The 14,997-nt window shown below is 44.2% G+C and overlaps 2 protein-coding genes across 3 annotated transcripts in view; both read left to right on the forward strand.

Annotated features, from left to right (window-relative positions):
* The window catches only part of LOC124267822 (E3 ubiquitin-protein ligase mind-bomb-like), a 22,081-nt gene extending 13,915 nt beyond the window's left edge, over nucleotides 1-8,166 (forward strand). Inside the window, exons 7-15 of one of the 2 annotated variants that reach the window (XM_046702820.1) lie at nucleotides 1-4; nucleotides 584-688; nucleotides 1,950-2,160; nucleotides 2,638-2,768; nucleotides 3,831-3,978; nucleotides 6,131-6,293; nucleotides 6,603-6,763; nucleotides 7,389-7,515; nucleotides 8,132-8,166. The exon at nucleotides 1-4 is cut by the window's left edge and continues 110 nt beyond it. In XM_046702820.1, coding sequence (XP_046558776.1) covers nucleotides 1-4; nucleotides 584-688; nucleotides 1,950-2,160; nucleotides 2,638-2,768; nucleotides 3,831-3,854 — 475 coding nt within the window. In that variant the 3' untranslated portion in view covers nucleotides 3,855-3,978; nucleotides 6,131-6,293; nucleotides 6,603-6,763; nucleotides 7,389-7,515; nucleotides 8,132-8,166. Of the gene's footprint in view, nucleotides 5-583; nucleotides 689-1,356; nucleotides 1,462-1,949; nucleotides 2,161-2,637; nucleotides 2,769-3,830; nucleotides 3,979-6,130; nucleotides 6,294-6,602; nucleotides 6,764-7,388; nucleotides 7,516-8,131 lie in introns of both variants that reach the window. The other variant, XM_046702821.1, reaches the window with a different exon arrangement.
* On the forward strand, nucleotides 4,279-14,430 carry LOC124267851 (E3 ubiquitin-protein ligase mib1-like). The gene is made up of 9 exons (XM_046702842.1): nucleotides 4,279-4,337; nucleotides 6,131-6,293; nucleotides 6,603-6,763; nucleotides 7,389-7,515; nucleotides 8,132-8,234; nucleotides 8,995-9,074; nucleotides 11,673-11,815; nucleotides 13,317-13,544; nucleotides 14,013-14,430. The coding sequence occupies exons 1-9, from the start codon at nucleotides 4,279-4,281 to the stop codon at nucleotides 14,428-14,430; spliced, it is 1,482 nt and encodes a 493-aa protein (XP_046558798.1).
* The last annotated feature ends 567 nt before the right edge of the window (nucleotides 14,431-14,997 follow it).

A 14,997-nucleotide genomic window follows, 5' to 3' on the forward strand; every position in this document is an offset into this window, starting at 1 on the left:
TAAGGTAATTCACAGTTACAGAATCAGTCAAACTATGTTGTTTTACGCCACAGCCAGCGTTAATACCTAGACTATCTAGCCCGGACAGGACAAACCAGGCGCCACTACCACGCAGGTCAACCATTGCAGCCACCCGATCCTCATTAGTCGTTCTTGCGGCGTATATACTGGGTAGTGAATCCGTCCGATGGAGGTCTGGATCAGGAGGTAGAGGATTGAGATTAGTTTTACGCGGCACTCAGCAATATTCCAGCTATATGGCGGCGGTCTGTAAATAATCGAGTCTGGACCAGACAATCCAGTGATCAACAGCATGAGCATCGATCTGCACAATTGGGAACCGATGACATGTGTCAACCAGGTCAGCGATCCTGACCACCCAGTCCTCTTACGACAAGCATGGGATACTGAAGATCAATATTCTAACCCGGATCTTCACGGGTCAGGAGGCAGAGGAAGCTTCATAATGTTGTACCTATAAAAGATCGAAAATTCCCTTAATGAAATACACCAGAAACACAATTTGAAAGGCTTAATTGTGAATGAATGATGTTAGAGGGTAACTCTGTTTGGATATTTTCAGGTGCATTCGTTTGAGGTTGGTGACATCGTGAAGACCACGTCCAACTACAACTCGGCGGTGCAGCTCCAGGTGGGACATGGCGGCTGGACGGACCAGATGGAAGACGTACGTAGATGCATTCCAGTTGGGGAAACAAATGTCGGGATAAGGCCAATTTCCTGTTTTCGAAATGACGTTCTACAGTTAAATTCCCAAGGGAACACTATGCTTGGTTTAATAGAATTGAGCTGATACTTTTAATTCCTACATCGACATGCAGAATATAGATGAAACACCCGTATAAAGTTCAAGAATTATGTTTTGGTGGGTTTTAGGTAGACAGAGGAAATAAGAGCCGAATCAGATCCAATCATGGAGTAAATTATCAAAATCTGCATCCACATAAAGAAATAAACCTGGACGAGTCGTGAGATTAGTTTTACGCCGCACTCAGCAATATTCAAGCTATATGGCGGCGGTCTGTAAATAATCGAGTCTGGACCAGACAATCCAGTGATCAACAGCATGAGCATCGCTCTGCACAATTGGGAACCGATGACATGTGTCAACCAGGTCAGCGATCCTGACCACCCAGTCCTCTTACGACAAGCATGGGATACTGAAGATCAATATTCTAATCCGGATTGTCACGGGTCAGGAGGCAGAGGAAGCTTCATAATGTTGTACCTATCTAGATCGAAAAAAAGCTAAATGAAATACACCAGAAACACAATTTGAAAGGCTAAATTGTGAATGAATGATGTTAAAGGCTAAATTCTGTTGGATATTTCCAGGTGCATTCGTTTGAGGTTGGTGACATCGTGAAGGTTACGTCCAACTTCAACTCGGCGGTGCAGCTCCAGGTGGGACATGGCGGCTGGACGGACCAGATGGAAGACGTATGTAGATGCATTTCAGTTGGGGAAACAAACGTCGGGATAAGGCCAATTTCCTGGTTTCGAAATTACGATCTACAGTTCAATTCCCAAGGGAACACCATGCTTGGTTTAATAGAATTGAGCCGATACTTTTAATCCCTACATCGACATGCAGAATATATATGAAACACCCGTATAAAAAGTTCAAGAATTATGATTTGGTGGGTTTTAGGTAGACAAAGGAAATAAGAGCCGAATCAGATCCAAACATAGAGTAAATGATCAAAGTCTGCATCCACACGGGAAATATACCTGGACGAGTCGTGATTACTCTCATCTATTTTACACATTTTGTTGCATCTTGCGTAGACTGGGTGATTGTTTTGAAGATTTAGTCTTCAGGCGAAACGAATTCCTCTAAAGAATCTTTCTGTCAGAATGCCCCTAATTATGACTGAACTATTGATGATTATAATATCACTGACTCAAGTGCTACTTTTCATCATCAGAGCCTCGGCAAACAAGGGGAGGTGATTTCCATCGAGAGTGATTGTGATCTGAAGGTCAAGGTCGACGGCCGGACCTGGGTCTTCAATCCAGTCAGCTGTACCTTCATGGACAAGAAAGCTCCCCCAGTAGTTAGTCCACCCAGCTCTGACAACAGGCCAACAACAACCACTCCGACATCATCCAAGCGGACAACATCCTCAGGTGGTGGAGGTGATATAACAGGGGAGATCAAGCTTTATGCTTCTTTGCAATATTAGAGTGAGTGAGTGAGTTTGGTTTTACGCCGCACTCAGCAATAATCCAGATATATGGCGGCGGTCTGTAAATAATTGAGTCTGGACCAGACAATCCAGTGATCAACAGCATGAGTATCGATCTACACAATTGGGAACCGATGACATGTGTCAACCAAGTCAGCGAGCCTGTCCAACTGATCCCGTTAGTCGCCTCTTACGACAAGCATCTTCACGGTTGCAATATTAGATGTATACAGCAGTCTATAATAGTACAGTCTGGAACAGTCCAACCAATGATCGATATCCTGACCAACAATTGACGCCGACTGGTATGATGACACAAACCCGTGGTAAAACATCGGGACATCGGGACATCCTTGCAGGCCTATTCTGGCTTACAGGGAATAACGACTGGAGACATACATATATATAATTTCGTGTTTTGCTGCAGACATAGTTGACCTCCTGGCCAAACTGCGCGTCTCCCTGTCTCAGACGTCCTCCAAACAACTTATTGCAGCTGCCAGAGACGGAGATGAGGACAAAGTCAAAGCAGTCCTCCGATCTCTGGACAAATCCAAGGTATCCAAGATATTTTTATGGATTAAACTTCTTTATAATTTCCCTCACGACGTTTCGAGACCATTCCAGGTCCCGTCATCAGGTGAACTGATTGACAAGGTATTGGATTATATAAGACATATATTGTCTTTCTCCGCTGCCTCCTCCTCCTCCTACTAATACTACTGTTACTGCTGCTGCTGCTGCTGCTGCTGCTACTACTACTACTACTACTACTACGAACAATTAAGGTGATACGTGTACTCATTGACAACTTTACAAACAGAAAATCAATACGGAACAGAATATGTTGCTGCTGTGTGAGGTGAGGTGAAATTGGGTTTGACGTCGTGCTTGAGAATATTTCGCTCATATGACGAAGTACATGCGTGTGTATGTGTATGTGCGGCTGCTTGTACTAGCCCAGACTTAAGCTGGTTTTATAGTGCTAGCCCACTGAGATACCATGCCGCAGTGAAGCATGAATACCCCACCCAGACACATTATACTGACTCCGAGCCGACCAGTCCTTGTTGTACCCATTAATGCCGAGCGCCAGGCAGGGACCAACAAGTACCATATTTTAACGTCTTTTGGTATGACGCGGTCGGGGATCGAACCCGCGACCTTCCGCTCTCCGGAAGGACGCTTGCTGCTGTGTAATATTACTACTACTACTACTACTACTACTACTACTACTACTACTACTACTACTACTACTACTACTAATAATGAGAATGTTCATAACGCGCCTTTTCCAGGCTAGATACCCTGCTCTAAGCACATAATCTAGTCATTATTACCCCGGATAGCCCAAGCTGCCTGTAAATGTTTTAAACTGTACAAGAAATCAGTATGGAAAAGACAACATGTTGCTATCAACCTTTTGTAAAAATATATATCACACTTCATTGCAAGGGGTCTCTGAATTTGTAAAGCGTTTAACTCAAAACACTTGGGAATCCCTAGAAAACCCATTGTCTATCTCCTGCAGAGTGGCTCTCCCAGTATAGCGTGTTGATAAAATTTAGACCACGGTCAGTGCGGCGTAAAACACAAACAGCTCTGCCATTGATGTTTCAGATTGATGACGACACGGAGGGGTGACTGCTTTGCACACGGCTTGCTTCTGGGGTCACCTGGAGATCGTGACGTCACTTCTGAGTGCCGGAAGTGATAAGAATCGGGTCAGCAAAGATGGCAATACTGCTCTGCACTATGCTGTGTCAAGGTAATCCTGTCATAATGGCCACTGGTACTGACTGCTCATGTAGCAAGGGTGTGTGTGTGTATGTGTGCATGCGCGCGCGCGTGCGTGCGTGCGTGCGCGTGTGTGTGTGTGTGTGCGTGTTTTGAGGAGGGGGTGGTGACAACAACAATGTTTCATTTAGGAATAAGAGGTTTCTGTGTGTGTTTGCTTAACGCCGAACAATCCAATAATTGATGTGAATCTTGATCCTGGATTACCAGTGGACAGAGATCCATCATTTTACCCGTATCTGTCATCCAATACATCAGACCAACGAGAGAAATGGGGCTTTCAATGTTGACGACTGTGGCTGCCCATCGAAACATAAACCCTCACGTATTGTAATAACATGGCACACATACACACACGCACACGCACACGCACACGCACACACACACACACACAGAGTGGTCCAGAAGAGGGTCGATGGTCTGATTCCCTATCCAGGTGTCGATGAATGTTTAGATGATAAACCTAGGGTATCTGAACAGGTTATTAGTGTCTGAGTGGGGTATTAGTGTCTGAGCGGGATATTAGTGTCTGAGTGGGGTATCAGTGTCTGAGTTGGGTATTAGTGTCTGAGCAGGGTATCAGTGTCTAAGTGGGGTATCAGTGTCTGAGCGGGGTATCAGTGTCTGAGCGGGGTATCAGTGTTTAAGTGAAATATTAGTGTCTGAGCGGGGTAGCAGTGTCTGAGTTAAGTATTAGTGTCTGAGCGGGATATGAGTGTCTGAGCGGGGCATCAGTGTCTGAGCGGGATATCAGTGTCTGAGTGGGGTATCAGTGTCTGCGTGGGGTATCAGTGTCTGAGTGGGGCATCAGTGTCTGAGTGGGGTATCAGTGTCTGAGTGGGGTATCAGTGTCTGAGTGGGGTATCAGTGTCTGAGTGGGGTATCAGTGTCTGAGTGGGGTATCAGTGTCTGAGTGGGGTATCAGTGTCTGAGTGGGGTATCAGTGTCTGAGTGGGGTATCAGTGTCTGAGTGGGGTATCAGTGTTTAAGTGGGGTATCAGTGTCTGAGTGGGGTATCAGTGTCTGAGTGGGGTATCAGTGTCTGAGTGGGGTATCAGTGTCTGAGTGGGGTATCAGTGTCTGAGTGGGGTATAAGTGTCTGAGTGGGTATCAGTGTCTGAGTGGGGTATCAGTGTTTAAGTGAAGTATCAGTGTCTGAGTGGGGTATCAGTGTTTAAGTGAAGTATCAGTGTCTGAGTGGGGTATCAGTGTTTAAGTGAAGTATCAGTGTCTGAGTGGGTATCAGTGTCTGAGCGGGGTATCAGTGTTTAAGTGAAATATTAGTGTCTGAGCCGGGTATCAGTGTCTGAGTGGGGTATCAGTGTCTGAATGGGGTATTATTGTCTGAGTGGGGTATCAGTGTCTGAGCAGGGTATTAGTGTCTGAGTGGGGAATTAGTGTATGAGTGAGCTATCAGTGTCTGAGTGAGCTATCAGTGTCTGAGTGGGGTATTAGTGTCTGAGTGGGGAATTAGTGTCTGAGTGAGCTATCAGTGTCTGAGTGGTTTATTAATGTCTGAGTGGGGTATCAGTGTCTGAGTGGGGAATTAGTGTCTGAGTGGGGTATTAGTGTCTGAGTGGGGTATTAGTGTCTGAGTGGGGTATTAGTGTCTGAGTGGGGTATTAGTGTGTCTGGAGTGGGCTATCTGAGTGTCAGTGTCTGAGTGGGTATCAGTGTCTGAGTGGGGTGTCTAGTGGGGTATTAGTGTCTGAGTGGGAGTGGGGTATCAGTGTCTGAGTGGGGTATTAGTGTCTGAGTGGGGTATTAGTGTCTGAGTGAGGTTTCAGTGTCTGAGTGGGGTATCAGTGTCTGAGTGGTGTGTCAGTGTCTGAGTGGGTATCAGTGTCTGAGTGGGGTATCAGTGTCTGAGTGGGGTATTAGTGTCTGAGTGGGGTATTAGTGTCTGAGTGGGGTATTAGTGTCTGAGTGGGGTATTAGTGTCTGAGTGAGGTTTCAGTGTCTGAGTGGGGTATCAGTGTCTGAGTGGTGTGTCAGTGTCTGAGTGGGGTATTAGTGTCTGAATGCACGTCCCTGTAGAATGCAGTAATCTTGTACTCGATATTTACCATTACATTTGTCAGTAGGGTTATTTATTCAACACCGTTTATCTCCCTTTGACGCAGTGACCATAAAGATGTGGTGGAAGCGCTGGTCAAAGCAAAGGCCGACCTTGACATCAAAAACAGCAAGGCCGTGACCCCGCTACACCTAGCTGTCGTCAAGGAGGTCCCAAGTGCAGCCTGCGCCACCATCCTCATCAAACACGGGAGTGATCCCAATACCCAGGTACGCTGTGGGCTGAGTGTAAGAAGTAGTATTCGGATCTATTCGGATCTATGAAACGCTTGGAAGGATTGCACAACTATGGTTGATAACAGGGCTGTTCTCGATATAACTGGAAGGAGTAATATTATACAATGTATTTATTTCTTGAAACAGAAAAAAACAGTTGGTTGTATTTGTGATTCGCAGATATGTTGTATGACAAAATATAGAAATGCACGAATCTTGAATGGCAATATTATCCACCACCTTATATATTCTGTGATGTAAAATAACGTAATTTACTGAAGATAAGTTATCCTGCATTCTCAGGACGGGGAGGGAGACACGCCCCTCCACGACGCCATTACCATTCAGGACAAGGACCTAGTGGATGTCCTCCTCCAGTGTCGGAACATCAACCTCCAGCTGTGCAACACCCAGGGCCTGAACCCCTTCCATCAGGCCTGCCTCAGTTTGTCTGGGGACGTAGAGTAAGTGAGGGTGATTCAGGGCCTCAGCCCCTCCCACCAGGCCTGCCTCATTTTGTCTGGGGACGTAGAGTAAGTGAGGGTGATTCAGGGCCTCAGCCCCTCCCACCAGGCCTGCCTCATTTTGTCTGGGGACGTAGAGTAAGTGAGGGTGATTCAGGGCCTCAACCCTTTCCATCAGGCCTGCCTCAGTTTGTCTGGGGACGTAGAGTAAGTGAGGTTAACGCAGGGTGGTATAACGTCTTCAACTTGGCTTGCCCAAGTCACTCCCAGAGCGTAGAGTAAGTGAGGTTAATGCAGCGTGGTATAACTTCTTCTTCAACCTGGCTTGTCAAAGTCTCTCCCAGAGTGTAGAGTACTTTGGGACAAGGTAAGGCCTAAACATCTTCCACAGGCCTTCCTTAGTCCTTCTTGTGACCTAGAATAAATGCCATCACGTGTTTTTCTAAGCAAACAACGGATTTGCCATTTCATGTTTTTATAACGAGTGCATCCTATTTGGGAGGATACTTACAGATTTCTGATGATTATTGAATTGTCCGTGTTGTTATTGTTGATACGTCATGTACGCAGAAACCAATACGTTTACTGTTTTACATGGAATAACAGACTGACTGCTGTCTTCCAGAATCCCTCGCCAGCTGATACAGAAAGACCCTGCTGTAGTGAACTCAACGATACGTCGGGGACAACTCTCTCCTCTTCATATTGCTGTCGTGAATGAATTTGTTGGACTTGCCGGTTTTCTCATCAGTGTATGTCATCGTACCCCTATTGCTTTGATCGATGCTCATTTTGTTGATCATTCGATTGTCTGGTCCAGACTGGATTATTTACAGACTGCTGCCATATAGCTGGAATACTGCTGAGTGCAGCGTAAAACTAAATTCACTCACTCACTGTCACAAGTGTAATATACATTTTCATTGGCGTGAGTGAGGTTTAAGGCTGCTTTAGACAATATTTCAGTTGTCGGCGTGTCGGTTTAATGTGGGACTAAAACCATAGTGGCAGGTAAACAACAACAAACACATCAAAGGGTCACAATATGGTACACAAGAAAACTTTGAACTTTGTTTACATACCTGCATTTGCGTTTGTTACAGTTTTGTTTAGCAGTGCGTTCCTAACTTAATGTTCAAAGCACCGGCTATTAAATAACCGGTAGTCTTGTATATATACAAATGTATTAAAGTCATAGGTTTGGAAAAAGTATTTCCGAACAATTTATTTCAGAACAATCCCATTTTGTATTTTATTTTTGGACCTCAAGCATTCAGAAATGAATGAGTGTTTACACAACCCAGTGAATATGCCTTTTTCTCAGCCGTTATTTTCTATAACTACCATAATGAAACTCTATAATTCCAGGCTAACGCCGATGTGAATGCCCGTGACGAGAATGGCAAAACACCTCTGCACTTGGCGGTACATCGGGGGAACATGGAGCTGGTGGAACTGCTCAGTGAATCGAGTATGGCGTTGTATATAGATATACTTATATAAACGTATAGAAAGACATGTAAATGAAGACACTATAAGACATGTTTGCATTTCGTTGTATATGTATATAGATGCAGTTACAAATATCGAAGGTTACATAAATCTGTCAGCTGGAAGCGCTGGTTATATCACCATTGTAAATCGGCACCGATCGCAGTGTTCTAGTATACCGTTATTGATACTCCGATAAACCATGTCCACATGCATAGACTGGCATGTATGTATACATATTCACTGGGCGGTAGGTTAGTTCAGTGCGTAGAGCGTACCAACCTCAGATCCGCGTTGATTCCCAACGTAGGTACTGATTCCCAGCAAAAGTTTGATTCCCAAGATAAAAATTGATGCCCGACGAAAGTTTTAATTCTCAACGTAAATATTGATTTTCAACTTAAGTTTCGATTCCCGTAAATATTGAATCCCAAAGTAAGTTTTGATTTTCAACGTAAATTTTTATTTCCGACGTAAGTATTGAATCCCGACGTAAATTTTTATTCCCAAAGCAAGTATGGAATCCAAACGTAAGTTTTGATTTCCGACGTAAGTATTGATTCTCAACGTAAATATTGATTCTCATCGTAAATATTGATTCCCGACGTAAGTACTGATTCCCAACGTAAGTTTTGATTCCCGATGTAGGCACACCCGAAATAGTTTGACATGTACCTCAGAAAAAGAGGCACAAATTTGTGCATGTCACTCACTCACACAAATAAGACTTGTCTCTATAGACGCCGACGTAAACATCCGCGACAATGACGGCAACACACCACTACACGCCGCCCACATGGACGACCAGATAGCCGGGATGGTGAGTACCAGCTTTATATTTACCTTTCCTAGTGACTCAATATTGTGATGACACACTCATACCCATGACGGTTCGGCCTTCAGAAACCTGTGTGTTGCTAAGAGACAGTGGACGGTGGTCAGGCTCGCTGACTTAGTTCATGCTTGTCCAGATGGATGTGTATGAGGTCAAAGACTGGTTTGTCTGGTCCAGACTCGGCTACTTACAGACCTCCGTCATATAGCTTGAATATGTATAAGTGAAGCCTAAAACAATGAAAACTCAAAATCAAAATTCAAAATCATTCTTTACATCGTACCTACTCAATTGAGTGTAACCTGCGATTCACTTTCTATATTCATCTGCACCCGTCTTACACCACTCGGGGCGGTGGGATAACCTAGTGGTTAAGCGTTCGCTCGTCACGCCGAGGTCCCGGGTTCGATTCCCCACATGGGCACAAAGTGTGAAGCCATTTCTGGTGTCAAGAGACTATGTGCAACGAAACAACTAACAACTCCTGTCTAACCCAACCCACCCCGTGTTACTTAGACTAATGTTCTGTTATCCAAACCACCAATAGAACCTTAAAACTACATCAAATCATACAATGACTTTTCATTGTAGAAACAAATGTCGCCGTTGTTGCAAACGTCACGCTCGCAGCATGCCGTTACTGGTGTGACAGATAGATTGGAACGCTATGACACTATAATTTCTGTTGACCCGCTGCTACAGCGTACAGCTAGCATCCAACGCATAGACACGTGGTCTTGGCTTGAATAAAGTAGTATTACTCATTACAGGATGATATGACTCAAGCCAAAATAATTCTCCCAGAAACTGCGATTGGTTGAATGGGTGGGTGCAGACTTTGTTGGTAGTATACACCATGTTTACTCGATGTTACAGTGAGTTTTGGTTAAGGTCAGGCTATTGTGGAGGAAAGTTGGACGCGATGCAGGCCTCGTACATTATCACTTTGGTTGGTTTGTTGTTTAACGCCGTCCTCATCAATATAACGCCGCACTCAGGACGAGCCGTAACACACGCTTCAAGAGGGCCACTATCATGCAGATCACCCATTGTACCACGTCATCCGCATTAGTCGTTCTTGCGGCGTATATACTGGGTGGTCAGTCCGTCCGATGGAGGTCTGGATCAGGAGACAGAGGAGTGAGTTTAGTTTTACGCCGCCCTCAGCAATATTCCAGCTATATGACAGCAGTCTGTAAATAATCGAGACATGACCAGACAACCCAGTGATCAACAGCATGAGCATCGATCTACGCAATTGGAATACGATGACATGTGTCAACCAAGCCAGCGAGCCTGACCACCCGATCCTGTTAGTAGCCTCTTATGACAAGCATGGGTTACTGAAGATCAGTTATAACTTGGATCTTCACGGGTAACACTGTAGTGAAATCCACGACCTGTGCTAACAAACCTAGAGTCCTCACAAAGGCGAATCGGGGACTCGAACACACAATCATCAGCCACAACATTTATCATAGCACATTGTGGCGCGATAGACAATTGGCTCATCCGTGCGGTCTGCTGGTTGCTATAAACGTGTGTATAGCGGAATAAATAGCGGAAGATATATTTCAGTAACCTATGTACCCGAGCTGAGTTCCCACCTGTTTGGTTAGATGCTGGTAATATTCGACGTTGTATCTTGTAGTTCACGTTATCCTGACCAGTAGTGTAATATCTCATCATGATATGTTTCTAAAGAGTTATCCAGAGACGACCATGTACAGACTGACCGTCTCGGGATAGCTGCAGTGTTGGTGACCGGGATGTAAAGCAACTTTCTGCTTCCCTGTACCTGTCCATGTTTGGTTGCGAACTTGATAATAAGTCTTCACGTGGAACGAGGAATGTGATGTTGCTCTGATTGTAGTTTCGAATGAAATTACCATACTTGGTCACATGCAACCAAAAAATCAAACATAATTAAAACACAATTGTCACTTATTCATGACATATAATATACATTGCGGGTTATGAAAAAACATATAAACAAAATTATAAGCGTACAATCGCAAATCAAAAGTGCAGTATTTTGTACTTGGGTTTACTTCCCAAGAAACGAAGCAGCCGGGATACCGAACCCAGTCAGAGCGGGTGGGTGTGCACACAAGTGTAACGGCTGGTTCATTAGCAGATGCCCTCACGGCTCATTGTGTGTGTATATAGAGATGTTGGGTTTTGTAAATACTTGCTCATTTTTTAACATTAGACATATGGTAGTTCAGTACACATGTCTTTCAACTGACTATAACGTTCAAACTGGAGGTTATATTCTAGACCAGTCAAAATACTTGTGACAAAAACTCAGTGTTGTGAACAACGTATTGTGCAGCAGATCCTTAAAGTACGATCAGTTAGCGTCAGCTGCACTGTATTTAAGAGTGCTGTAACAACAGAGGAAGAATTAGACTAGTCCAGACAGTATCACAAACGTGTTTGCACGTCACTATGTGAGTGACATACAAATCTGGAACGGGGCGTCAAACCAACATTCCCTGTCTCTTTCCATGACGTCAGAGTGATACACTCCCTGGAGACTTCGTTTGTAGACCGACTCTAACACATGACGCTCTCTTTAAGGGTGGATCACGTGACGAGGACGCGGCAGTTGCTATCCGATGCCACCTAGCGGAGAACGGAGGGAATGTGACCTTGAAGAATAAGGACGGCAAGACGCCACTAGATCTCGTGAAGAACAAAGAAGTCCGAGTCATGCTAGAAAAGTAATTTGGAGTTTGATAATTTCAAGTTTGGCGACTAGTTGTCTTTGAGGCTAAAATTCATCGTATCTTTTTGTTTTGTCCACACCGTCAACTCCATCTTACAGATGCAGCTAAAACCTTCCCTGAGGAATCAGTAGGATCAATAATGCATCCCCAAATAGGCAAGGGTGAACTGTGGAGATTTGCCTCCCTTACTATACAAGGATTCGCTGATCCTTCCCGGTTATTATCATTGGTCAGTCCACCCTTGGCCATAGGTGTTAATGAAATGCAAAACGGTATTGACCCACTGATGTTTTCTTTAACATATTTGACAGCCTGATTACAATCAATCATTTTATGTGCTTCGGAAGTATAGGGATTTAGAAAATATGACTGTGTCTGGAAAATACATCTCTTAGCTTCTAAGTTATTTCTAAATGTTTCCCCGCAGGCCCAATTCTCTAGCGTATGGTGAATGTGGCGGTTTCCCGATTTTATCAATTCAGCTATTCGTTGTTTAAATGTTTGGAGGACATTACAATGCGTGAAGATGACTTACCTGGAAGGTGTGACACCCGATGTTACATATATAGACGATGTAAAATCAGATTTAGAATGAGACCTATTTTATGGTGTCGGTTTGTCATGGCTGTCACAGCTGTTGGTAACCTTGTATATTTTAAAAATACTTTTAAATATGTTCAGTCGAAAACAGGAATGGAGGTCAACACTTGAAGTAGTTATGGCTTATATAGAGAAGTCACACACCCAAAATATCTTTCTGAAACAGTCGATTTCAAATTGCGCTGGTGCCTCGTTAAATTTAGAACATGGTTATTAGGTGTGAAATACAACGAAGGAAGATGGCAAAAGATTGTTCCTGTTTTGTTTTATGAACACATATGAACGAACTATAGAGCTGGAGACTTATATGGAATCAGATTTAACGTTGAGATATTTCTTTCAATAAATAGTATACATAGATGGAGCATTTTGAGTTTATATTTTGGCCCATGCCTATGAGAAAGACTGCAGACTAAACAGTTCACTGGCGTTAGTTTCATATGTGTGTACCCACATTTATGTTCAACCCTCTGTTATGTCTATATTGTAAAACTTATGTAAATGAATGTATATAGGTCCAGGGGCCTTCATAGTCGAAGAGAATCGGCTGCGAGGTTGACACTTATAATGCTGAAACAAAAACCCGTGAAGATCCGGGTTAGAACTGACCTCCAGCAACCGATGCTTGTCGCAAGAGGTGACTAACGGGATCGGGTGGTCAGGCTCGCTGACTTGGTTGACATGTCATTGTATCCCAATTGCATACACTGATGTTCATACTGTTGATCACTGGATTGTCTGGTCCAGATCCAGTTATTTACTGACCACCGCCATGTAGCTGGAATATTGCTGAGTGCGGCGAAAAACTAAACTCACTCACTGAAACCAACTGTGCGCCAGCTGTACATGCATAAACACGGACATCAATAGAATATCTTACTGTTTGTCTTCACAGACTGGCCAGACAACCAAGGTCCATGTTGTCAAAGACAAGGCAAGCACCCGCCCACTGGACCAACATGGGTACCGAGACCATGAAGTTGGTTCCCGTTACTGCTGCTGACCCCACAACGGCCAATGAGCACCGGACTGTCACCAAACGCATGCAGGACACGCTGTACAATAAAACTATTGTGTCTGTCCAGCGTGTTCAGAACATCAAACTGTGGGAGCAGTACGCTGTGTAAGTTGTCGTCTTTGCTTGATTGGCGTTCTGGAATAAGCGTCGCTCTGTGCAATAAACAAGACGTTGGCACCCATAAATCTTGTTCATTTGGCTCGGTTCAGTTCACCATGAGTCAGTTTTGTCCATTAGTTACACCGCTAACACCCTAGGTAATTTCTGTCCTTCTTTGGCGATCCTCATTTCTGAGATTTGCCCTCAAACACCAAGGTATGTTAGCACCATAGAAGTGTGATGGCGGTTAGGAAAATGGTGGACATCTGCGGTCTGTGTCAGTTCTGGATGACTGTTAGTATTTGTCATCTCCGTAATTCTCACCAAGATATACTGTATGGCAAATTAACTGTTGTGAAAACGTGGTATAGCTGTCGTATCGATGACCTTCAGGAACGTAACTGGCAAAGTGTCTAAAAAGGAAATCCATATTTTTCGTAACTGATTGTCTAATTAAATCATCTTACAATTCAGAGCCAAAGCTGGTATGGGGGAACGGTACGGCAGGGGACAGGCAAATGAGCTGAGTCTCTTCCATGGAACTACCCCCGATTCTGCCAAAGTCATCCCCATTCAGAACATAGACTTCCGTCTGTCGGGTGATCGGGTCGGGGCGTTGTACGGACTGGGGGCGTATTTCGCAGTCGATGCCAAGTACTCCGACAACTACACCACGGAGGACGTTCGGAGGCACCGCTTCATGTTCCTGGCCAAGGTTCTAGTCGGGAGAACAAGGAAGGGAGCCAAAGACATGACACGCCCTCCTGTGTATGACCTGAGCGACAAGACCAAACTTGCTGACTCAACATGTGATGACGAGCTTAGACCCAGGATCTATGTGATATTCACTGACAGACAGATTTATCCCGAATACCTTGTCGAATACGCATAATCCATCTGACTCAAGATGCTGTCAATGGCCTACATTTAATACTGGTTCAATAACTTGGCCTTTCTTATCACGATGTGTTATTAATTTCAGTTTTAATTACCATTTAAAATTCTAAAACCTAGTCTAGTAGTCCATGGCAGGGAAAAGTTAGTTTATATTTGTTTGTATCAATCCTCATAACGGGGAGTATAGTGTATAGTCCGTCTGGCTCAAAAGCGGACCGATGAATTGCAATCTAACTCGAAAACTAATATACATAAAATACTCAATGAAATGCTGATCATAATCAAAACGTCAGACCAACTCTGTGAAGCTTTTGCAGAATTTATGTCCTAAAAATAAAAAAGTTGTTTAACAAACTGTCATTAAAATATTGACACAGTTCACCATTTGGTACGAGGGAGGAGTGCAGAGAAAGGGACAGCCAGGTGTGCGAGAAAGTCTGGAGACGGCACAGCACAGATTAATGAATCAATAGCTTAATCGGCACTTGTGCATGTGCTTCTCGAACACCTGGCTCTCCCTTTCTCTGCACTCCTCCCTCGTAACAAATAGTGAACTGTGTCA

Source organism: Haliotis rubra, unplaced genomic scaffold, assembly GCF_003918875.1.
Source record: "Haliotis rubra isolate DU_JTF1 unplaced genomic scaffold, ASM391887v1 Scf134, whole genome shotgun sequence".
Lineage (NCBI taxonomy): Eukaryota > Metazoa > Mollusca > Gastropoda > Lepetellida > Haliotidae > Haliotis > Haliotis rubra.

Bases quoted from the DNA above. Each gene is read 5' to 3' on its own strand.
- LOC124267851 (XM_046702842.1), top strand. From the start codon at position 4,279: ATGGGGCTTTCAATGTTGACGACTGTGGCTGCCCATCGAAACATAAAC. The intron at 6,764-7,388 runs GTAAGTGAGGGT...GCTGTCTTCCAG, and splicing joins AGTTTGTCTGGGGACGTAGA to AATCCCTCGCCAGCTGATAC. The intron at 9,075-11,672 runs GTGAGTACCAGC...GCTCTCTTTAAG, and splicing joins ACGACCAGATAGCCGGGATG to GGTGGATCACGTGACGAGGA.